The following is a 25,820-nucleotide window of genomic DNA, read 5'->3' as shown; positions in this document are numbered from 1 at the left end:
ACATCTTTATGACTATTTCCACAGAGATCATATTGAATTAAGATATTATATACGGAATTATATGATTAGGCACATACAAAAATGTGGAGTTCCTGTACAGGGAAGAAATTAGTTATACTTTCACCATTGTTCATGGGTATCTTTAAAACAGGTTAACACGCCCCACAAACATTAAAACAGGTTAACACGCCCCACAAACATTAAAACAGGTTAACACGCCCCACAAACATTAGACAACTATACAGAAAGCACTAACTTGCTGAAATAAAAAAATAAAATCAATGCTGAGAATAGTCAGATTAACCCATAACCGCTATGGACACGGGCATGGTGGTGTAGCGGACCGATTGCAGTACCGGGAACCAAGAGGCTTTGGGTTCAAAAACCCAGGTGCAAACTGTTGAATAATAATAATACCTGTAGAAATTAACATGCACAAAGTAACAATCTTGGTCAACGTGTGTAAATTGAAAACCCTATGTTAAAAGCGCAGAAATGTACAGTAGATCCAGGCAGGGGCGTAGCCAGATTTCTTTTGGTGGGGATAGGCCTAGAAACATTTGGATAGGCATTTTTTCTACTTGAATATTACATTTATTTTGAGATGTGCACCGTATATTATTTCGTAATACAATCGTTTTATACTAGTGTATAGTACTTGGAGCAACCTCATTACATATACAAATAATTACCTATCCCAGCATATTAAAATAAGACTAACTTTAGACCAGTTGCCAACAACATACAACTCATCTTCAGGCGCACGTTAATCTCGATGGGCAAACAAGCCTATATTTGATGTTACCATTTATACCACGGTGGGCAGCAGTACTATAAAAAGGTAACGTACCTTTGTAGACATATCATAAGGCGTGACCTGTGGCATTGCCACGGGTAGGCCTGGGTAAGTTTGATCTCAGGCCTACCCCCAAAAAGTTAGTATTATTATTCAATATACATTTAGATTTGTATTTATTTTATTATACGTTTAAAAGAAATGCATGTATGTTCTATGGCTAATTTTAACATAATGTAACAAAGAAATAGTCCGCAACAATCAAGTTCGCTTCGGACAATTGGTTACATTTTTTATTTTTTATCATACTGCGGTTTACCTAAACAACATCACGTGGATAAACTTTGTAGCGCATAAGGTAGCAAGCTCTACCACGCTAGCTTACTCGAATTGACTCACCAGCTAAGGTAATTTAGTAGTTCTAGCAATGGCAAACCAAATGTCGATCGCAGACGTCTGGAGGAAAAAGAGTGTGTACCAGAAAATAATTTGGATCAATCTACCGATAGCCTCCAGAATGAGACATTAACAGGTGGCCCCAGGATATAAACAACCGCAATCGCCATCACAACCGCCAATGCCACGTTGAGCCAGGCATGCTTGCCTACCCCACCGTCTCCTCTCGGTCTTGATGCTGCGGGTGGGGGTGAACCTGCAGTAGGCCCACCAACAGATTTGTCTGCTGTTGATGAACCAGCCTGTCAACCAAAGCTAACAAAGTTCCCTTCAAGTATGATAAACGGCAAATCACACTGCTTCTCTTCAAGGTGGCATGACCAGTTCGTGTGGATTGAGTACAGTAAAGAAAAAGATACCATTTATTGTAAGTTTTGTAGTTACTTTCCTGGGACAAATGTCGAATTCAGATTTGTATGAGAAGGATTTAAAAACGGGAAACTCACAAGAAATGCTTGCTGCAAACATGAGAATAGCAAATGACATGCTAGTGCCCTTGCAAAATTTGAATCCTACAAGGCGACCCATGGGCCTAGAAGTTGTGGGACTGTGTTGAACCAAATACATGGCGATGCAAACATGGATTTTATAGAAAGAAACTGTGCCCATGTTAAAGTGGTCATAGATATGGTCCTAATGTGTGCAAAGCAGGATATTCCACTCAGAGGGCATAGAGAAACTGAATAGAGGCAATCAACATTGGTCACTTTTTAGAAATCTTCAATTTCATCTCAAAGTATGACTCAGAAATACAAAACAGGCTTAATGAGCTACCTCGCAATGCCACGCTTATGAGCTCCGAAATTCAGAACGAGTTGCTAGAGTGTGCATCATTGTTACTGTGCAGGATAAAATATGAAGTTCATTCTGCGCCTTCCACGTATTTTGTCAAGTACTCTCATTTTGGAGGAAAAGTCACTCTTTCCCATGTTCATTTTGCGATTCAACTGCTGAATAAAGACTGTGAATTCAGCATCCTCAATTGATATTGCATAATGATCGCATGTGGTCTTCAGCTGCTCTTTCAGGCCGCAGGTTTGGGATTCTTTGGAAAAGGAGGCTGCTGCTTGCATGATCCCATATGTGTCTTGAAATCTTCAGTTTAACTCAGTAATCTGTCTGTCTAGAATATTGTTTCAAAGTTGCCTCAGGGCACTGTCACTCTTGATGCTGGATGTTTCCCCTAATGAAGTTGTGACTACACTGTCTGCCAATTTTACAGGAAGTTTTCGAATGTCGTGATGCGCTCACATCCCAATTACTAATATCATGCTTAACCATCATCTTCAGTTAGTTTGAGAACTTTATCAGTCTCCCCCTGAGTTCTCAGAATGTAGAAAAGCTGCTTTTGAGGATTTCAATTAAACCAATACAGTCCGGCACAGATGATGTAGAGCTTTGTAATCCCTTCGTAGAAAAATCACTAGTGTCAAACAATTTACTAAACGTGACTAACAGGAATGAAAACGTACTGTTCTGGATTTGTTGTAAAAGGGCATCAGCTTCTAATTCGGTTTGTCCACAAGCCTCTGAAAAATCTGCAAGAACCTCTAAAATGACATCAATCCACACGAACTGGTCATGCCACCTTGAAGAGAAGCAGTGTGATTTGCCGTTTATCATACTTGAAGGGAACTTTGTTAGCTTTGGTTGACAGGCTGGTTCATCAACAGCAGACAAATCTGTTGGTGGACCTACTGCAGGTTCACCCCCACCCGCAGCATCAAGACCGAGAGGAGACGGTGGGGTAGGCAAGCATGCCTGGCTCAACGTGGCATTGGCGGTTGTGATGGCGATTGCGGTTGTTTATATCCTGGGGCCACCTGTTAAAACCTGTTGAGGATATGGCAGACATACGCCCCCTTTGGAGAGATTGGGTACCCCTAGTAAACTGGAAAAAAAATCTGTCAAAAATTGTTAATATATGCAAATAAAAATTATTATTGGATAGAAAACACTCTAAAGATTCTAAAACCGTTGGAATTATGTCTGTAAGTATAGCAGAACTCACAGGGCAGGCATTCTTCCAAACTAGTTTTTGTGGCCATGAAAGTTGGAGCAACTTTGACGTCATGGCCCCCACCCTTCCCAACCAGCTATGATTCTGCGGACACTTTCTATCTCTTCCGCTAGATGTCCTCTTTCATTAGAGCTTCAAACCGTTCAAATCGCGTTCGAATTGACCCTATGGGAGTGAAATTAGTGCGTGCCACGAGAGAATAGGCTGTGCGTATGGGCGCGAATTGGTCACAGCCATTCCTTTGTTTCCAGCACTGAAGAGAAGGGCAGACGATGGCCGATTGAATTGAAGTTTGTTTTGCACGTCTAAAACATCATAAAGCTTGCTTCTGCACTTAGTTTGACCTGTTTAGTCGACATATAATGTGTAATTTTGAAGTTTTGATGCGCAACTTATCCGGACCAGAGGACGTTTTGGGTGCATTTCAGCTGATGTTATTAGCAGTAGCTAATACAAAGACGCAAGACTTGAAACCAAACGATGTATTGGGTAAGTATGAAGCCTTCCAGAACATTCTGAACGAAGACCATCGAAGGTAAGGGAATATTTATGCTTAAATCTGTGTTTCTGTTGACTCCAACATTACGTGGAAATGTAGCTTGGAACTGAGCGCTGTCTCACAATATGGAATAGTGTGCGATTTCTGTAACGTTAAAAATAAATCTAACACAGCGGTTGCATAAAGAAGCAGTGTATCTTTCTAACTATATGTAGAACATGTATATTTAGTCAAAGTTTATGATGTCTATTTACGTTATCTTGCCGCGCTACATAGATTTCCTGCGGGCATTTTTGAGTAATTTCTGAAGGTGAACTCACTGTAAATGGACATTTATGGATATAAATGGCATATTATTGAAAAAAAAAAATATGTACTGTGTAATATGTCATATTACTGTCATCTGATGAAGATTTTCAAAAGGTTAGTGAGCGATTTATTTTTTAATCCTGCGTTTGTTGATTGCATGTTTTGGCTATTGAAATGAGCTGTGTCTGGTGGTGGTTTTACATATATATGTGCTATGTTTTCGCCGTAAAACATTTTAGAAATCTGACTTGCTGGCTAAATGAACAAGATGTTTATCTTTCATTTGAGCTATTGGACTTGTTAATGTGTGGAGGTTAAATATTTTTAAGAATATTTTTGCGTTCCATGCGCCACCGTTTCAGCTGCACGTGGGAGGGTTGATTCCCAATTGGGAACCAATATCGTAAACAGGTTTTAATGTCTCATTCTGGAGGCTATCGGTAGATTGATCCAAATTATTTTCTGGTACACACTCTTTTTCCTCCAGACGTCTGCGATCGACATTTGGTTTGCCATTGCTAGAACTACTAAATTACCTTAGCTGGTGAGTCAATTCGAGTAAGCTAGCGTGGTAGAGCTTGCTACCTTATGCGCTACAAAGTTTATCCACGTGATGTTGTTTAGGTAAACCACAGAATGATTTTTTATTTTTATTTAACCAATAGTCCGAAACCAACTTGATTGTTGCGGACTATTTCTTTGTTACACTATATTAAAATTACCCATATAATAATACATATCACATGCGTTTCTTTTAAACATGTAATAAAACAAATACAAATCAAAATTGTATATTGAATATTGAATAATAATACTAATAATAACTTTTTGGGGGTAGGCCTGAGATCAAATTGGCCTACCTGTGGCTATGCCGCTGGATCCAGGTGAACTTGAAGCCTGGTTATTCCATAGGCATAGTAGAAAGGCCACTACTCTGGAGATCTGTTTGGGGTTTTCAGCTACTGGGTTATTTAGTATCGGTTCTATGTTAACCAAGTTGCTGCTGAATAACCTATACCCAAATGGTTATATACACAGTGGGTTATTCAACTACTATTATGGCACCACATAATCACAGGAATTATTTTTTGTATTGCCTATGTGGGTATAATCTTGGTTAACCCAGAACTAGAAACTCTTGTAATTTGGTCAGATAAGTAGTCTGTCCATTAAGATTAATTTGGGTACAATGTTGTAAGTTTGATTCAAGTCTTGTGTGCAGCTTTGCACACAAGACTATGATTCAAGTACTTGTGTGTGGTCTAACTTTACAATCCTTTTGGGTTCCAAAAGTCCCCACAAGGAAAAAGTGGGGACATTTCACATTCCCCAAAAGGAAAAATGCTATTTTAGGTTTAGGGGTTAGATTCACAGGAGGTTGGTGGCACCTTAATTTGGGAGCACGGGCTCATGGTAATGGCTGGAGCGGGGGATTAGTGGAATGGAATCAAATATATCAAACATGGTTTCCATGTGTTTTATGCCATTATATTTGCTCCGTTCCAGATATTATTATGAGCTGTGCTCCCCTCAACAGCCTCCTGTGGTTAGATTTAGGGTTAGGGTTAGAATTACTGTAGGGTTAGGGTTACAATTAGGGTTACAGGCTGACTACACCGCTCGTGTCACGTGCGCGAGCGTTGCAAAATACATTTTGAAATCTATATTATTCAATTATTGCACCCACACTGCTCGCGCAGGCCAATGAGCGTCTGCGTGGCCAAGGGCTAAAATAGAAGTCAGTTCTATGTGTGACACAGATCACGCTGCAAGTCCTGCCTCTCTTATCTCCTCATTGGTTATACCCACGTGGGTGACTGAAAGACGAACGAGGTCAGTGGTGGTAATGCACCTAATTTATGAAAGTTGCCAATCGCAAAATAAAGTCAAGAGAAGAAAAAGCCTAGGAGAGATGACTAGAAAAGATTTGGTTGACCATTTATGTGTGGATTAATTGTCGGAGTAGAGGACCTTGTGCATTTCAGACAAAATAACAACTTGGTGTTTATATCACAGGACAAATAAGCTAGCAACAGCAAGCTAGCTAAATTGAACAAATTAGCTAGCAAGTGCAAGCTAGCTAGCTAAATTGCCATAAATGTTTTAATGCTTTTCGACATGTCCCGAAATTAATGTCATTGGTTCAGAGTTTATTTGATATTTTAACCTGCGTGTTGTGATTGTGTGGGGACAAAATACATTTATGCACGATGGCGCATGCGCGCAGCCGGTTTGGGTTCCGTGTTAGGCATTAAGATTAGTGTTAGGAGTTAGGGTTGTGTTTAGTTTAAGGGTTAGGGGTTTAGGGAAAATAGGATTTTGAATCGGTATACATTTTTTGATCACTTCGATAGAAAAAAAAAATGTGTGTGTGTGTGTGTATGTGCAATGACTTTGATTGTCAACATGTGTATTTTTAATAGGTTATTTTTTGTTTTGTTTTTTACAAAATATAATAATTATAATTACAAACCAACATAAACAGAAGAAGTACGATATAAATGCTAAAAAATAATAAACAAAAGCTGTGTTTCTACTCCCTTTCCTGCCCCGATAGTCAACATCCAGAACCTCCTGTAAACGGTTGGAGAAAACACAGATCTAGAACAGCTTAGGTCAGAGCAGGGAGTAGAGGATGACCACACCTATAAAAAATAAATAAAGACATGGAGTTTTCCTGCTGTCAGGGCAGAGAGCACAGGGGACGTATTCTCTCCGGGCCCACCTGAGCAGGGGTTGTGAAGCAGGCAGGCTCTCTTCAGACTATGTGACAGCCGAGATCCTCTAGTGGCAGGATACTGTAGAGCATCACTGAAACCTGGGGACTGTATAGCTAGCTATATATCACATTCTCCATCTGCAACATTGTTAATATTGCATCCTTCTGAACACACACGTTTTGGGTTGATGTCCTTCAATGCCATTGGGCTTTTTCAATGACTGTTACCCCCAAGGTTGCATGTGTGATTCAGGGTAATATCCAACACTTAATCACACAACAGGAGTTGAGATACATGGAAGAAGCCAGAGGCTACAAAACCTGAGTAACTGTGTATTCAGTGACTTACCTACAGTAACATGTACGATAATGCGCAAAACACAGGCTAACGTGCCTATCATGGTTGTCAGGCAATTGTGAGAGTTTGGTTCTGTACAAGACCTTTCAAATGTCAACATAAACTAGAAAGAACACAAAAGTATTCCCATCACAAACTCTGGTTTCTTATTGCAAACCTTCCAAGACATTTCTGAACAACAAGGAACAAGAAAATAAAAACAGTGACAATCTCAAAAGCATTGTTTCATGGTATTCTTATACAGATCTTTCCTTTTAAACAGACTGTATACAAAACCTTCAGTTTCAGTTGTGGATGTTCAAGAGGTGGAACCACAGTGAACTAGGGAGACTGATCCTACCTAAGAGGTCCACAGTCAGAGTGGTGAAGAGGCATACAAGTGCAGACTGAACACTGCTCATAGAAACAGCCTTATCAGATCTGATAGCGGGAGAACATCTCTTGTGGACATACTGCTATAATATGGCATCCAGGTCATGCTGTCTGTCTGCTGCTCATTGTTCCCAGGAAATGTTGGGAAATCAGTGAGGGATGTTACATCTGTCTCTAGTTCTGCTCTGGAAGAGGAGGAGGCCACTGCAAAGAACATCAGGACAGTTGCTTTGGCCTTGGAGCTATCAACAAGCCCACCTGCTTTTCCAGTACCAACATTACCTAAGAATTCTCTACGAACTGGGAACATCCCTGTAGAACGACTGGCCTTCCAGAACAGACAGGTAGGTAAGCCATTGTGCTTATGTTCAGTGGGAGTCCCCCCTAGTAAACACTATGATACAGGTATGCCCATCTCCCCGTAAAAACATGGTTTCTCTCCTGGGGAGTTTCACACCAACACATGAGTAAGCTCTGGTCCAAGTTTACTTCAACAGGCAATAATTAGAAGTACAGACAACCCAGGTGTTATTGGAATGTTCTCCAGAGTAAAGACACCCTTCTTCCTCCCCTTACTGTGTGAGAGAGCGGGGGTGCTGGACGGGAGAGGGGCACAGGGCTGAGGGACACAGGTAACTGCTGATGGCCCCAAAGTCAGAAGTGATAGAGACTGAGGGGGCAATGGCGGGTGAGGTCTGGGGGATGGAGGGCAGGGAGAAATCTATCTGCAACCCCTGGGAGTCCCCATCCTCTGGCCCCATGGACAGGCCATCTGGAAGGAAAGGCCCTAGCTGCAGCTGGTAGAAGCCAGAACCCAGGAGAGGAGGCTCCGCTGGGGGGCACGGGGAGCTGCAGCAGGGCAGTGAGGAGAGGTGGAGCTGGGCATGGGGCGAGGTGGGACTGTGGCCCGGGCTGGAAAAGTTCAGAGAGGGCTCCTGCTGCAGGTCCTCCAGAGGGGGGAGTGGAGAGAAGTGGCTGAACAGCTGCTCCCTCAGTGGGCTGGGGCAAGGAGCGCCACACAGCTCCAACACCTCCATCCCCATCTCAGCATCTAGACAAGCAGAGAAGAATTACTAAAGAGAGACTCGAACAAGCACTACCTCAACGGTAACAGACAGAGCACATGTGGCACTAACAGGTTTCTATCCAACCATTTCATGCTGATTAATTACCTGACGCATTAAAAAAACCTCTTGACCGGCCTGATGAAAACAGCACATTTGCTGTGTAAAATGTCCCAATGTCGACAAAACAAAATACGCTAGACAAGGGTGGATATATGTTTGTCTGTGAAATAGATTATGCGACAATTGTGGTGGAAACGCATTTATGAGCAAATGTTACGTTGTACTACCACCACAACGTGGAAAATCAGTTAACAGGGAGATTAAATAAGTTATGAACTTCATTAAAAAAACTCAACCATCTAGACACAATACCACATAATGACGAAGTGAAAACACGTTTTAGAAAGTTTAGCAGATTTCTTGAAAATGAAATACACTACATGACCAAAAGTATGTGGACACATGCTCAAACGAACATCTCATTCCAAAATCATGGGAATCAACATGGAGTTGGTCCCCCCTTTACTGCTATAACAGCCTCCACTCTTCTGGAAAGACTTTCCACTAGATGATGGAATATTGCTGAGGGGACTTGCTTCCATTCAGCCACAAGAGCAATAGAGAGGTCGGGCAATGAGGCCTGGCTCACAGTCGGCGTTCAAACCCCTCTTTTACGATACTGCTACTCTCTGTTTATCATATATGCATAGTCACTTTAACCATACCTACATGTACATACTACCTCAATCAGCCTGACTAACCGGTGCCTGTATATAGCCTCGTTACTGTATATAGCCTCACTACTGTTTATAGCCTCGCTACTGTTTATAGCCTCGCTACTGTATATAGCCTCGCTACTGTTATAGCCTCGCTACTGTTATAGCCTCGCTACTGTATATAGCCTCACTACTGTATATAGCCTCACTACTGTATATAGCCTCGCTACTGTTATAGCCTCACTACTGTATATAGCCTCACTACTGTATATAGCCTCACTACTGTATATTGCCTCGCTACTGTTATTTTTCACTGTCTTTTTGACTGTTGTTTTTATTTCTTTACCTACTTATTGTTCACCTAATACCTTTTTTTGCACTGTTGGTTAGAGCCTGTAAGTAAGCATTTCACTGTAAGGTCTACACCTATTGTATTTGGCACACGTGACAAATAAACATTTATTTGATTAATCTCAAAGGTGTTCGATGGAGTTGAGGCCAGGGTTCTGTGCAGGCCAGTCAAGTTCTTCCACACCGATCTCGCCAAACCATTTCTGTATGGACCTGACTTTGTGCACAGAGATATTGTCATGCTGAAACCGGAAAGGGCCTTCCCCAAACTGTTGCCACAAAGTTGGAAGCACAGAATAGTCTAGAATGTCATTATATGCTGTAGCATTAAGATTTCCCTTCACTGGAACTAAGGGATCTAGCCCGAACCATGAAAAACAGCCCCAGATCATTATACCTCCTCTACCAAACTGTAACATTTGCAATATGAATCGGAGCAGACAGCGTTCTCCTAGCATCCGCCAAACACATATTAATCTGTCGGACTGCCAAATGGTGAAGCGTGATTCATCAGTCCAGTTTCCACTAGTCCAGGATTGAAACCACAACCTGCTCTATCAACTGAGCTACAAGGGACAATCAGCTCTTTACAAAATGTTATGGTTTCAGACTCAAAGTACAATATAACAAAGCTGGTGAACATGGTAAGCACATCATGGTAAAGTCTACACTTGTTGTATTTGGCGCATGTGACAAAAAAACATTTTATTTTATCAGTTATAGAATTAGAATTAATAAAATAATTTAAATAAAATATTCATTAAATATTTTAGGTTAAACTATTGTGAGGAAGCCAAAACAAAACTTTAAAATCTAACCCTCCAATGAGACTTTTCATGAGCCCTAAGTTTAAATTATGGTTTGGTAGATTTCCTGCAACTTCCTGACCTAAGAAGCATAATGCTTGTATTTGGTATTTAACCTTCTTATTTATTTACAATGACAGCCTACCCCAGCCAAACCTGGATGACACTGGGCCAACTGTGCGCCGCCCTATGGGACTCCCAAAACATTTTGTGTGAACTGGTTGAATCTGACTGCCTATTAAACACTGTGCACCCAGGACTCCAGTGGGGTTAGTATGTGCTAGGTAGGTCAGGCACAGTTTGAGTCTTTACCTGGTGGCCCTGCCAGGTTAGTCTTTACCTGGTGGCCCTGCCTGGTTAGTCTTTACCTGGTGGCCCTGCCTGGTTAGTCTTTACCTGGTGGCCCTGCCAGGTTAGTCTTTACCTGGTGGCCCTGCCTGGTTAGTCTTTACCTGGTGGCCCTGCCAGGTTAGTCTTTACCTGGTGGCCCTGCCTGGTTAGAGTCTTTACCTGGTGGCCCTGCCTGGTTAGAGTCTTTACCTGGTGGCCCTGCCTGGTTAGTCTTTACCTGGTGGCCCTGCCTGGTTAGAGTCTTTACCTGGTGGCCCTGCCTGGTTAGTCTTTACCTGGTGGCCCTGCCTGGTTAGTCTTTACCTGGTGGCCCTGCCAGGTTAGTCTTTACCTGGTGGCCCTGCCTGGTTAGTCTTTACCTGGTGGCCCTGCCTGGTTAGAGTCTTTACCTGGTGGCCCTGCCTGGTTAGTCTTTACCTGGTGGCCCTGCCTGGTTAGAGTCTTTACCTGGTGGCCCTGCCTGGTTAGTCATTACCTGGTGGCCCTGCCTGGTTAGAGTCTTTACTTGGTGGCCCTGCCTGGTTAGAGTCTTTACCTGGTGGCCCTGCCTGGTTAGAGTCTTTACCTGGTGGCCCTGCCTGGTTAGAGTATTTACCTGGTGGCCCTGCCAGGTTAGTCTTTACCTGGTGGCCCTGCCTGGTTAGTCTTTACCTGGTGGCCCTGCCTGGTTAGTCTTTACCTGGTGGCCCTACCTGGTTAGTCTTTACCTGGTGGCCCTGCCTGGTTAGTCTTTACCTGGTGGCCCTGCCTGGTTAGAGTCTTTACTTGGTGGCCCTGCCTGGTAAGAGTTTTTACCTGGTGGCCCTGCCTGGTTAGTCTTTACCTGGTGGCCCTGCCTGGTTAGTCTTTACCTGGTGGCCCTGCCTGGTTAGAGTCTTTACTTGGTGGCCCTGCCTGGTAAGAGTTTTTACCTGGTGGCCCTGCCTGGTTAGTCTTTACCTGGTGGCCCTGCCTGGTTAGTCTTTACCTGGTGGCCGTGCCTGGTTAGTCTTTAACTGGTGGCCCTGCCTGGTTAGTCTTTACCTGGTGGCCCTGCCTGGTGAGTCTTTACCTGGTGGCCCTGTCTGGTTAGTCTTTACCTGGTGGCCCTGCCTGGTTAGTCTTTACCTGGTAGCCCTGCCTGGTTAGAGTCTTTACCTGGTGGCCCTGCCTGGTTAGAGTCTTTACCTGGTGGCCCTGCCTGGTTAGAGTCTTTACCTGGTGGCCCTGCCTGGTTAGAGTCTTTACCTGGTGGCCCTGCCTGGTTAGAATCTTTACCTGGTGGCCCTGCCAGGTTAGAGTCTTTACCTGGTGGTCCTGCCTGGTTAGTCTTTACCTGGTGGCTGTGTCTGGTTAGAGTCTTTGCTGACCCCTCCTGTCTCAGCCTCCAGTATTTATGCTGCAGTAGTTTATGTGTCGGTGGGCTAGGATCAGTTTGTTATATCTGGAGTACTTCTCCTGTCCTAATCGGTGTCCTGTGTGAATCTAAGTGTGCGTTCTCTAATTCTCTCCTTCTCTCTTTCTTTCTCTCTCTCAGAGGACCTGAGCCCTAGGACCATGCCCCAGGACTACCTGATATGATGACTCCTTGCTGTCCCCAGTCCACCTGACCGTGCTGCTGCTCCAGTTTCAACTTTTCTGCCTTATTATTATTAGACCATGCTGGTCATTTATGAACATTTGAACATCTTGGTCATGTTCTGTTATAATCTCCACCCGGCACAGCCAGAAGAGGACTGGCCACCCCACATAGCCTGGTTCCTCTCTAAGTTTCTTCCTAGGTTTTGGCCTTTCTAGGGAGTTTTTCCTAGCCACCGTGCTTCTACACCTGCATTGCTTGCTGTTTGGGGTTTTAGGCTGGGTTTCTGTACAGCACTTTGAGATATCAGCTGATGTACAAAGGGCTATATATAAATACATTTGATTTGATTTGATTTGCCTGGTGGCCCTGCCTGCTTAGAGTCTTTGCCTGGTTAGTCTTTACCTGGTGGCCCTGCCTGGTTAGTCTTTACCTGGTGGCCCTGCCTGGTTAGTCTTTACCTGGTGGCCCTGCCTGGTTAGTCTTTACCTGGTGGCCCTGCCTGGTTAGAGTCTTTACCTGGTGGCCCTGCCAGGTTAGAGTCTTTACCTGGTGGCCCTGCCTGGTTAGAATCTTTACCTGGTGGCCCTGCCTGGTTAGTCTTTACCTGGTGGCCCTGCCTGGTTAGTCTTTACCTGGTGGCCCTGCCTGGTTAGAGTCTTTACCTGGTGGCCCTGCCTGGTTAGTCTTTACTTGGTGGCCCTGCCTGGTTAGTCTTTACCTGGTGGCCCTGCCTGGTTAGAATCTTTACCTGGTGGCCCTGCCTGGTTAGAATCTTTACCTGGTGGCCCTGCCTGGTTAGTCTTTACCTGGTGGCCCTGCCTGATTAGTCTTTACCTGGTGGCCCTGCCTGGTTAGAATCTTTACCTGGTGGCCCTGCCTGGTTAGTCTTTACCTGGTGGCCCTGCCTGGTTAGTCTTTACTTGGTGGCCCTGCCTGGTTAGAGTCTTTACCTGGTGGCCCTGCCTGGTTAGAGTCTTTACCTGGTGGCCCTGCCTGGTTAGAGTCTTTACCTGGTGGCCCTGCCTGGTTAGAATCTTTACCTGGTGGCCCTGCCTGGTTAGTCTTTACCTGGTGGCCCTGCCTGGTTAGTCTTTACCTGGTGGCCCTGCCTGGTTAGAGTCTTTACCTGGTGGCCCTGCCTGGTTAGTCTTTACTTGGTGGCCCTGCCTGGTTAGTCTTTACCTGGTGGCCCTGCCTGGTTAGAATCTTTACCTGGTGGCCCTGCCTGGTTAGAATCTTTACCTGGTGGCCCTGCCTGGTTAGTCTTTACCTGGTGGCCCTGCCTGATTAGTCTTTACCTGGTGGCCCTGCCTGGTTAGAATCTTTACCTGGTGGCCCTGCCTGGTTAGAATCTTTACCTGGTGGCCCTGCCTGGTTAGTCTTTACTTGGTGGCCCTGCCTGGTTAGTCTTTACCTGGTGGCCCTGCCTGGTTAGTCTTTACCTGGTGGCCCTGCCTGGTTAGTCTTTACCTGGTGGCCCTGCCTGGTTAGTCTTTACCTGGTGGCCCTGCCTGGTTAGAGTCTTTACCTGGTGGCCCTGCCTGGTTAGAGTCTTTACCTGGTGGCCCTGCCTGGTTAGAGTCTTTACCTGGTGGCCCTGCCTGGTTAGAATCTTTACCTGGTGGCCCTGCCTGGTTAGAATCTTTACCTGGTGGCCCTGCCTGGTTAGAGTCTTTACCTGGTGGCCCTGCCTGGTTAGAGTCTTTACCTGGTGGCCCTGCCTGGTTAGTCTTTACCTGGTGGCCCTGCCTGGTTAGTCTTTACCTGGTGGCCCTGCCTGGTTAGAGTCTTTACCTGGTGGCCCTGCGTGGTTAGAGTCTTTACCTGGTGGCCCTGCCTGGTTAGTCTTTACTTGGTGGCCCTGCCTGGTTAGTCTTTACCTGGTGGCCCTGCCTGGTTAGAATCTTTACCTGGTGGCCCTGCCTGGTTAGTCTTTACCTGGTGGCCCTGCCTGGTTAGTCTTTACCTGGTGGCCCTGCCTGGTTAGAATCTTTACCTGGTGGCCCTGCCTGGTTAGAATCTTTACCTGGTGGCCCTGCCTGGTTAGTCTTTACCTGGTGGCCCTGCCTGGTTAGAATCTTTACCTGGTGGCCCTGCCTGGTTAGAATCTTTACCTGGTGGCCCTGCCTGGTTAGTCTTTACTTGGTGGCCCTGCCTGGTTAGTCTTTACCTGGTGGCCCTGCCTGGTTAGTCTTTACCTGGTGGCCCTGCCTGGTTAGTCTTTACCTGGTGGCCCTGCCTGGTTAGAGTCTTTACCTGGTGGCCCTGCCTGGTTAGAATCTTTACCTGGTGGCCCTGCCTGGTTAGAGTCTTTACCTGGTGGCCCTGCCTGGTTAGAGTCTTTACCTGGTGGCCCTGCCTGGTTAGAGTCTTTACCTGGTGGCCCTGCCTGGTTAGAATCTTTACCTGGTGGCCCTGCCTGGTTAGAATCTTTACCTGGTGGCCCTGCCTGGTTAGTCTTTACTTGGTGGCCCTGCCTGGTTAGTCTTTACCTGGTGGCCCTGCCTGGTTAGTCTTTACCTGGTGGCCCTGCCTGGTTAGAGTCTTTACCTGGTGGCCCTGCCTGGTTAGAGTCTTTACCTGGTGGCCCTGCCTGGTTAGAGTCTTTACCTGGTGGCCCTGCCTGGTTAGAGTCTTTACCTGGTGGCCCTGCCTGGTTAGAGTCTTTACCTGGTGGCCCTGCCTGGTTAGAATCTTTACCTGGTGGCCCTGCCTGGTAAGAGTTTTTACCTGGTGGCCCTGCCTGGTTAGATTCTTTACCTAGTGGCCCTGCCTGGTTAGAGTCTTTACCTGGTGGCCCTGCCTGGTTAGTCTTTACCTGGTGGCCCTGCCTGGTTAGAGTCTTTACCTGGTGGCCCTGCCTGGTTAGAGTCTTTACCTGGTGGCCCTGCCTGGTTAGTCTTTACCTGGTGGCCCTGCCTGGTAAGAGTTTTTACCTGGTGGCCCCATCTGGTTAGATTCTTTACCTGGTGGCCCTGCCTGGTTAGTCTTTACCTGGTGGCCCTGCCTGGTTAGAGTCTTTATCTGGTGGCCCCATCTGGTTAGATTCTTTACCTGGTGGCCCTGCCTGGTTAGTCTTTACCTGGTGGCCCTGCCTGGTAAGAGTTTTTACCTGGTGGCCCCATCTGGTTAGATTCTTTACCTTGTGGCCCTGCCTGGTTAGAGTGGCCTGTGTGCAGTGAGCTCAGGGCTTTAAGAGAAAGCGGGGCGTTCGTCTGCGACGGGGACGGCCCTCCTCCTCTGGAACGCCATGCCAACACAAAGGTAGAAACACCACAGGCAAACACACAAACCAATGGGAAAACACAGATGCACACAGGTGGGATAAAACAATACATCAAAATGCTTCAAATCATATGTTCATGAATACAACACATCAAATTGAGGCAAACAATGTAATCAAGACAAATAATAATAAGACAAAGAGTGGGGTGGATATGAAATGGTGAGAGGGTGGATGGCATGTATGACTATTACTTATGTATCCAGCTAACTCTTGTTACCTCTTAAAACAAGCTGTAGTGTTTGTGGAGTGTTGGTTTCAGTTTTTTTTCTTTACAAACATGTTTTTTTATATGATTTGTTATATTTTTCTCTCTATTGTGATCACTGCATTGTTGGGAAAGAGCTCTCAAGGTAAGAATTGCACTGTACTATACACCTTTTGTATCCTGTGCACATGGCGAATAAACTCTGAAACTTGAATGATCTGGGGCAGGGATCAAGGCCTGGGCTGTGGTATATGACTGGGGCTAGAGAAGGGGCTAAGGGCAGGGTCCAGGGCTGTGGTATAGGACTGGGGCTAGAGAAGGGGCTAAGGGCAGGGTCCAGGGCTGTGGTATAGGACTGGGGCTAGAGAAGGGGCTAAGGGCAGGGTCCAGGGCTGTGGTATAGGACTGGGGCTAGAGAAGGGGCTAAGGGCAGGGTCCAGGGCTGTGGTATAGGACTGGGGCTAGAGAAGGGGTTAAGGGCAGGAAACAAGGCCAGGGCTGTGGTAAAGGACTGGGGCTAGAGAAGGGGTTAAGGGCAGGGTCCAGGGCTGTGGTATAGGACTGGGGCTAGAGAAGGGGTTAAGGGCAGGGTCCAGGGCTGTGGTATAGGACTGGGGCTAGAGAAGGGGTTAAGGGCAGGGTCCAGGGCTGTGGTATAGGACTGGGGCTAGAGAAGGGGTTAAGGGCAGGGTCCAGGGCTGTGGTATAGGACTGGGGCTGGAGAAGGGGCTAAGGGCAGGGTCCAGGGCTGTGGTATAGGACTGGGGCTAGAGAAGGGGCTAAGGGCAGGGTCCAGGGCTGTGGTATAGGACTGGGGCTAGAGAAGGGGCTAAGGGCAGGGATCAAGGCCAGGGCTGTGGTATAGGACTGGGGCTAGAGAAGGGGCTAAGGGCAGGGTCCAGGGCTGTGGTATAGGACTGGTGCTAGAGAAGGGGCTAAGGGCAGGGTCCAGGGCTGTGGTATAGGACTGGTGCTAGAGAAGGGGTTAAGGCCAGGGTCCAGGGCTGTGGTATAGGACTGGGGCTAGAGAAGGGGTTAAGGGCAGGGTCCAGGGCTGTGATATAGGACTGGGGCTAGAGAAGGGGTTAAGGGCAGGGTCCAGGGCTGTGGTATAGGACTGGGGCTAGAGAAGGGGTTAAGGGGAGGGTCCAGGGCTGTGGTATAGGACTGGGGCTAGAGAAGGGGCTAAGGGCAGGGTCCAGGGCTGTGGTATAGGACTGGGGCTAGAGAAGGGGTTAAGGGCAGGGTCCAGGGCTGTGGTATAGGACTGGGGATAGAGAAGGGGCTAAGGGCAGGGATCAAGGCCCGGGCTGTGGTATAGGACTGGGGCTAGAGAAGGGGCTAAGGGCAGGGTCCAGGGCTGTGGTATAGGACTGGGGCTAGAGAAGGGGTTAAGGGCAGGGTCCAGGGCTGTGGTATAGGACTGGTGCTAGAGAAGGGGTTAAGGGCAGGGTCCAGGGCTGTGGTATAGGACTGGTGCTAGAGAAGGGGTTAAGGGCAGGGTCCAGGTCTGTGGTATAGGACTGGGGCTAGAGAAGGGGCTAAGGGCAGGGTCCAGGGCTGTGGTATAGGACTGGGGCTAGAGAAGGGGCTAAGGGCAGGGTCCAGGGCTGTGGTATAGGACTGGGGCTAGAGAAGGGGCTAAGGGCAGGGTCCAGGGCTGTGGTATAGGACTGGGGCTAGAGAAGGGGCTAAGGGCAGGGTCCAGGGCTTGGGTTATGGGATAACCAGGGAAGGGGTTACCTTGCTTGTCCAGATCTATGACTGGTGGATGTGAGGGGAGCTGAATCTGGGAGCACCCCTCCATCTCCCCAACCTCTCCATCCTGCTCTCCATCCTCCCTGGAAAACACAAAACAGAAGGAAACGGCTTGTGAAGGAAAAACCGTTCCAACTACACCTGAACTTGTCCAAGAAAACTAATTTCCATTCTCAGATTCAAACCATTTTGTTATTGTTATGAGTACTGAACACGACCCAGGACTCCCAGCATGATATCAGCTAAACATATCAAACATCTCTAGTCTGAAAACAATGACAATGGGGATGTTATATTGAGAGACACTACTTCTGCTTGTCTACACCTGTTATTTATTCTGATCAAGATGATCCTATTACATTCACCGTACAGTGCGTCTACACCTGGTACTAAAATGTGTCCGCTGTGTCCAGTGTCAGGATTTCCTTTTCCTGCGCTCTATTTAAATAAGCTATTATTCTGGGAATGATGCCAGGCTAAGGAGATGATCATGACAACAACTTGATGGTAGTGTCATAGTAGTGCCTGCAATTCTAAACTTTACTCAACTTGATGGTAGTATTTGCCAACTCAGCTGGCATTGAAATGGGGCTTGGCTCTCAGGTCGAGACAGGGTCATATCTGCAGTGCTACTCACATGCTCCCTGACTGCAGATTGTACTTCTTGCGGCCCAGCTTAGTGGTCTGCTGGGTGAAGTACTCGTGGCGATCCGACTTCTTCCACATGTAGTAATACTCCACACACTCACCCACCGAACGCGTGCGTACCTGACATATAAACACAGTGTGGTTTACTGTTTGCTATGGTATGAATCAGTGAGTTTTTTTGTCTGATCAATGGAGATAAGCAGGTTTGCACAGGCTATGCCAGTCTTGGCCATTACTTAAAAAAAGAGAATTTCAACTTTGTAGCAAATCAGGTTCGCCCCAAACCTGACGTTGGTAGTTTCTGTGCTGCTCACCTTATTGGCCTGAATGAGGTGGAAGTTCTTCCCATGAACTCGATAGCCATGTTCAAAGTTTCGACATTCCTCCTCGCTCCAGGCACACAGCTCCTCTGCACAGAAGACAACAGCAGTTGTCTCTGAACAGACTTAAATGAATTGTTTTGGAGTTATATTACAGGAGCTAACCACGTCAAGATGATTACTATTAATCCATTCACCCTTAGACCACCGCAGTGGGGCGGCGCACAACTGGCCCTGCGTCGTCCGGGTTTGGCCGGGGTAGGCCGTCATTGTAACTGACTTGCCTAGTTAAATAAAGGTTCTTTTTTTTTTTTTAATCAAACAAACTCCTCTGACTGCTTGATTTCCATTATCTAGCTACACTAAATTACCAAAAGTATATGAACACCTGCTCGTCGAACATCTCATTCCAAAATCATGGGCATTAATATGGAGTTGGTCCCCCTTTGCTGCTACAACAGCCTCCACTCTTCTGGGAAGGCTTTCCACTAGATGTTGGAACATTGCTGCGGGGACTTGCTTCCATTCAGCCACAAGAGCATTAGTGAGGTCGGGCACTGATGTTGGGCGATGAGGCCTGGCTTACAGTCGGCGTTCCAATTCATTACAAAGGTGTTCGATTGGGTTGAGGTCAGGGCTCTGTGAAGGCCAGTCAAGACCTTTCACACCGATCTTGACAAACCATTTCTGTATGGACCTCTCTTTGTGCACAGGGGGATTGTCATGCTGAAACAGGAAAGGGCCTTCCCCAAACTGTTAACACAAAGTTGGAAGCACAGAATCGTCTAGAATGTCATTGTATGCTATAGCATTAAGAAGTCCCTTCACTGGAACTAAAGGGCCCGAAACATGAAAAATAGCGTCAGACCATTATTCCTCCACCACCAAACTTTGCAGTTGGCACTATGCATTGGGGCAGGTAGCGTTCTCCTGGCATCCGCCAAACCCAGATTTGTCCGTCGGATTGCCATATGGTGAGGCGTGATTCATCACTCCAGAGAACGTGTTTCCACTGCTCCAGAGTCCAATGGCGGCGAGCTTTACACCACTCCAGCCGACGCTTGGCATTAAGCCTAAACCCGCATTAAGCCTAAAACATAGGCAACAAATGTAAGTTGGTATATTTGTCAGCCTACACTGGAGAGGGCACAATAGGATACATTTTAACCTACACTCTAGAGCTCTGCTGTTTTTTCATCGATAACTAGGGTATGAGCAGGGCTCACATATCACTAAATTGATCACTAACATTTTGAAGCTGAGCCATTTGCTTGTGCTCTGCTACGCAGTACAGAGACTAAGATCATAACATGGTGTCAGAAGTGCTTCAACCTCGTCAAATATAAAACAGGAGACATTATTTAACAGAAAATAATAAATGTTCCTTGAGTTGTCTGAGTTTAGAGTGACAAAAAGTAGGTAACTGCAAACTGCTCTCTCATGACTCTTCATTGATGGCTGAGCCATTGCTATGGATACTCACAGACTCAAAGAGCCATGAGCAGAGCGAGCTGCGCGCAGGGAGCGTGTGACAAACAGAGAAGAGCAGCTAATGGATTTACTAACAGGCTCGGGCTTACAATGAATACCCAAGCAGGGCTTTACTACACTTCCAGCTTAGATGTGTGCGGCAGAAATGCAGGATCCAAAACTATTTGTAGCGTTAGTCAAGATGACAGTAGGCCTAGGACGATACTAGTATCGCAATAACGAAGCAGAACTAACTCTCTGGTCCTTTAAAAACCTGCTGTATGTAAAATATTATGTGCTATAAATTGGAATATAAATTCATGTATTTATTTATTCTGTTATTTTACCAGGTAAGTTGACTGAGAACACATTCTCATTTACAGCAATGACCTGGGGAATAGTTACAGGGGAGAGGAGGGGGATGAATGAGCCAATTGTAAACTGGGGATTATTAGGTGACCGTGATGGTTTGAGGGACAGATTGGGAATTTAGCCAGGACACCGGGGTTAACACCCCTACTCTTACAATAAGTGCCATGTGATCTTTAATGACCTCAGAGAGTCAGGACACCCGTTTAACATCCCATCCTACACAGGGCAGTGTCCCCATTCACTGGGAATTGGGATATTTTGTTTTTAGACCAGAGGAAATAGTGCCTCCTACTGGCCCTCCAACACCACTTCCAGCAGCATCTAGTCTCCCATCCAGGGACTGACCAAAGCAAACATAATGATGTTTGTTTCCTAAATTAGGGCTTGTTTTCCTAAAGAAGTTACACCCGCTTGGTGTTTTGTTTTCTTGCCACGACACTAACGAGTATCGCGATACTGGTATCGTCCCGGCACTAGATGACAGATTCAAAAAGGTTTTCAGAGTAGGACTGCTGATATGAATACGATTACAAACCCTGGGATTTAGCTGAAATATTTGACCTAGGCAAATATATAAGTGTATTTTTAAGTTGTTGGTAACAGGGGTTCGTGGTGGGTCTATCAAATAATTGAATTTCGAAGGGAAAGCAAAGATTAAGCTTCAAAGAAACCAAAGAAGTTCCACGGTTCCACACACTGCTCTAATTACGTTGGTAACCAGTTGATAATAGCAATAAGGCACCTCTGGGGTTTGTGATATATGGCCAATATACCGCGGCTAAGGGCTGTATCCAGGCACTCCGCGTTGTGCCGTGCATAAGAACAGCTTTAGCCGTGGTACATTGGTTATATACCACACCCACTCAGGTCTTATTGCTTAAGAAGACTCTACAGGGATTGTGGTTGCTTCACTGTCTGTCCTCAAATTTGAAATTCCAATTAATAATTTGATGCCGGCCTCACGAGTGGTGCAGCGGTCTAAGGCACTGCATCACAGTGCTTGAGCTGTCACTACAGACCTGGGTTCGATCCCAGGCTGTCACAACCGGCCGTGACCGGAAGTCCCATAGAGAGGCGCACAATTGGCCTAGCGTCATCCGGGTTAGAGGAGGGTTTGGCCAGGGGAGGGTTTACTTGGCTCATCGCGCTCTAGTGACTCCTTGTGGCGGGCCGGGCGCCTGCAGGCTGACTTCGGTCGTCAATTGAACAGTGTTTCCTCCGACACATTGGTGCAGCTGGCTTCCAGGTTAAGCGGGTGGGTGTTAAGAAACGCTGTTTGGCGGGGAATATTATCGGAGGCCGCATGAATTGACCTTTGCCTCTCCCGAGCCCGTTGAGTGTGCGGCAATGAGACAAGGTCGTGATTGGATCGCAATTGTATATCACGAAATTGGGGAGAAAAGGGTAAAATACCAAAAATATAAAAATGTGAATAATAATTTGGTGCCGTTAATGAGTCATTGATATGAGTTAATAGACTCTTGAAAGATTAGTCTAAATGAGGACTATAAGAGATCCTAATAAAATCCAAAAGAGTTGTTGCCACGAGTAAGATGACATATAACCTACTATATATCAGTAATAAATGTGTCATGGACGGTCTTACCGCTGAATACTTTCACATTAAAGCGCATTCGTCTCAGTGCCTCCTCTGCATTAAAGCTGCATTTCACCAGCTCATACAGAGCCTGAGAGATGGAAAGAAAGAGAAAAGAAAGCAAACAGTTGTGACAGAAGTCTGTGACCTCAACCACAGTATGAACTGTGCAGAAATCACTCGACATGCAAACAAAGTTAATAGATTTACATATGATGATCCAGCCCTACTAAGTCCCACTCTGTTTCTGCTTTACCACCCAGTTTCAAGTTCATTCAGTCGTATGTACAAGATACATATGGAATACACCGTCCAACTAAATGATTACTTGCAGGTTCCTCCTCGACAATGCAACAACAATAAGAAATACAGTTGAAGTCAGAAGTTTACATACACTTAGGTTGGAGTCATTAAAACTCCTTTTTCATCCACTCCACACATTTTTTGTTAACAAACTATAGTTTTGGCAAGTCGGTTAGGACGTCTACTTTATGTATGAAACAAGTAATTTTTCCAACAATGGTTAGCAGACAGATTACTTAATTTATAATTCACTGTATCACAATTCCAGTGTGTCAGAAGTTTACATACACTAAGTTGACTGTTCCTTTAAACAGCTTGGAAAATTCCAGAAAATGATGTCATGGCTTTAGAAGCTTCTGATATGCGAATTGACATCATTTGAGTCAATTGGAGGTGTACCTGTGGATGTATTTCAAAGCCTACCTTCAAACGTAGTGCCTCTTTGCTTAACATCATGGAAAAATCAAAAGAAATCAGCCAAGACCTCAGAAAACAAATGCAGACCTCCACAAGTCTGGTTCATCCTTGGGAGCAATTTCCAAACACCTGAAGGTACCATATTCATCTTTACAAACAATAATATAAGCACCATGGGACCCCGCAGCCATCATACCGCTCAGGAAGGATACGCGTTCTGTCTCCTAGAGATGAACGTACTTTGGTGTGAAAAGTGCAAATCAAGAAGAACAACAGCAAAGGATCTTGTGAAGATGCTGGAGGAAAAAGTATCTATATCCACAGTAAAACAAGTCCTATATCAACATAACTTGAAAGGCCGCTCAGCAAGGAAGAAGCCACTGCTCCAAAACCGCCATAAAAAAGCCAGACTACGATTTGCAACTGCACATGGGGACAAAGATCATACTTTTTGGAGAAATGTCCTCTGGTCTGATGAAACAAAAATAGAACTGTTTGGCCATAATGACCATCGTTATTTTTGGAGGAAAAATGGGGAGGCTTGCAAGCCGAAAGAAAACCATCCCAACCGGGTGGGTCTTCCAAATGGACAATGACAATGACCCCAAATGGACAATGACTCCAAACATACTTCCAAAGTTGTCGCAAGGACTACAATGTCAAGGAATTGGAGTGGCCATCCCAAAGCCCTGACCTCAATCCTATAGAAAATATGTGGGCAGAACTGAAAAAGTATGTGCGAGCAAGGAGGCCTACAAACCTGACTCAGTTAAACCAGCTCTGTCAGGAGGAATGGGCCAAAATTCACCCAACTTATTGTGGGAAGCTTGTGGAAGGCTACCCAAACCGTTTGACCCGAGTTAAACAATTTAAAGGCAATGCTACCAAATACTAATTGAGTGTATGTAAACCTCTGACCCACTGGGAATGTGATGAAAGAAATAAAAGCTAAAATAAATCATTCTCTGTACAATTATTCTGACATTTCACATTCTAAAATAAAGTGGTGATCCTAACTGACCTAAGGCATAATTTTTTGTATGTAAACTTCCGACTTCAACTGTAATAAAAGATAAGAATACGAACATAAAGTAAATGACCCAACCCACTACATTACTTGTTCATTGTCTTTGATTATGTCCCCGTTGATGAGGGTGTCTACAGCCCCGTCCTGACCTCCCCGTCTCTGGGCACTTAGCAGGAACTCCTTTACAGCCTGGCCTGGCAACATGTCTGGGGTCCACAGGAGCTGATCCTCATTCTCATAGACTGGGAACAGGAGATGGAAAGATAGTGATAGAGACACAGATATAAGGATGTGTGTGAGACTGAGGCAAAGTGTGAACACACTAATCCAAAATGTACACGGATTCTGAAAGGGTCAATTGGGGGTTACCTCTCTCCTGGTATGAGTATGGGCTGAGAGGAGGGATTTTGGCTTGGTACATTGAGCCCACCATGATGTCCTGGAAAAATAACAACCACAGTGTCAGTCACAAAGACACTACAGAAAACAGGTTGTTATATTTCCCTAAATAGTAATTGTAGAATATTTGAGCTCTGTTCAGTAGGCCCCAGTGTCTCACCTTGCGTTCATCATTGGATGGAATGGAGGTGTTGTCGTCATCATCATCTGAGACATCTTCTGAGGAGCTGACGAAGGTGCCTTTGTCTCCATCTGCCATGGAATGGGCTGGCACATGGGAACATTTATTACATCAATATGTAGCATTCTCATAACACCACCAGTTAACAACTTCAAGGTACAACAAATTAGTTTTGGCATAAAGGGGCCCTCAGGCCATTTAAAAAATATATCGATGTGATATGATAAGGGGATTCTCCTGAGTGGTGAGCTGGGTCGGTGGGTGGGTTTCTGTTTACGGGAAGTGGTAGCTCTGCTCCAAAAGTAGGAGTGTGTCATACCCATTATATAAAAGGTAACTGCCAAAAATAAAGGAAATACTTGAGTAAATGAGGGATACAAAGTATATTGAAAGCAGGTGCTTTCAATACAGGTGCTTTTCATTTTTGCCATTGAAAAAAATATTGCGATACTGGTATCGTCACAGCCCTAATACTCTATATGACATTATTGGTCATACCTCTTAGGTGGCGGCGGAAGAGGAGGTCAGAGGCGTGGGAGGTGACAGAGAGAGTGAGGTCATCAGCTGATAACTCCTCTTCATCCTCTCCTGAGAACAGATCTTTAGCAATCTGGTCCTGGAAGAATGGAACAGTCTATTACTGTCTCAATGGAATAGTTCACTACCTTCTCTAAGCATCACACTCAGTGAAGTTAATGGAATTTATGATACATAAAGGTGATTTAGTATTTTTCATGTTTTCTGAGTGTTTGTAGACTAGACAGGGCATCTAGAGCCCATCTTAACTCAATTCCTTAAGAGCCAAGTAGTAATTACTCATACAAGAATCAATAGACATCATGTCAACGCCAGAACATGTATCCTATAATGCTCTTGAATGCAGAACTGCACAGCTCCTCGACAATCACAGTGTACTCTATGCTGGTTTTCCTTCTTGCCTTTTAACTAGTGATTGATTTCTGCTTGGAAAACCAGGTTGGTGCACCAATAACCAATTATACCACATCAGTCACCGGCTTCATTAATAAGTGCATCGACGACGTCAGCCCCACCGTGACCATACGTACAATACCAAACCAGAAGCAATGGATTTCAAGAAACATCCCGCTACGCCCTACAACGAACCATCAAATAGGCAAAGCGTCAATACATGACTAAGATCGAATCCTCCTACAACAGCTCTAATGCTTGTCGGATTTTTTTATTTTATTTTATTTTATTTCACCTTTATTTAACCAGGTAGGCTAGTTGAGAACAAGTTCTCATTTGCAACTGCGACCTGGCCAAGATAAAGCATAGCAGTATGAGCAGACAACACAGAGTTACACATGGAGTAAACAATTAACAAGTCAGATGTGGCAGGGCTAGCAAACTATCACGGATTACAAATGGAAACCCAGCCACGAACCGCCCAGTGACGCGAGCCTACCACAAGAGCTAAATGAACCATGCATGA

General features: G+C 45.5%; 1 protein-coding gene across 3 annotated transcripts in view; it reads right to left on the bottom strand.

The window, feature by feature from the left end:
* Nucleotides 1–6,491: 6,491 nt before the first annotated feature.
* Nucleotides 6,492–25,820, bottom strand: part of LOC110521461 (mesoderm induction early response protein 2) — a 29,989-nt gene continuing 10,660 nt past the window's right edge. For 2 of the 3 annotated variants that reach the window (XM_036969019.1, XM_036969021.1), the window contains exons 4-13: nt 24,863–24,980; nt 24,344–24,450; nt 24,154–24,223; nt 23,875–24,026; nt 22,047–22,128; nt 18,593–18,687; nt 18,268–18,398; nt 17,616–17,713; nt 15,524–15,619; nt 6,492–8,580 (exon numbers count right to left, since the gene is read on the bottom strand). In XM_036969019.1, coding sequence (XP_036824914.1) covers nt 8,102–8,580; nt 15,524–15,619; nt 17,616–17,713; nt 18,268–18,398; nt 18,593–18,687; nt 22,047–22,128; nt 23,875–24,026; nt 24,154–24,223; nt 24,344–24,450; nt 24,863–24,980 — 1,428 coding nt within the window. In that variant the 3' untranslated portion in view covers nt 6,492–8,101. The remainder of the gene's footprint in view (nt 8,581–15,523; nt 15,620–17,615; nt 17,714–18,267; nt 18,399–18,592; nt 18,688–22,046; nt 22,129–23,874; nt 24,027–24,153; nt 24,224–24,343; nt 24,451–24,862; nt 24,981–25,820) is intronic. The other variant, XM_021599018.2, reaches the window with a different exon arrangement.

Source organism: Oncorhynchus mykiss, chromosome 30, assembly GCF_013265735.2.
Source record: "Oncorhynchus mykiss isolate Arlee chromosome 30, USDA_OmykA_1.1, whole genome shotgun sequence".
Classification (NCBI taxonomy): domain Eukaryota; kingdom Metazoa; phylum Chordata; class Actinopteri; order Salmoniformes; family Salmonidae; genus Oncorhynchus; species Oncorhynchus mykiss.
Note: the sequence above shows the minus strand (reverse complement) of the source record. Positions and strands in the feature narration are given on the sequence as shown.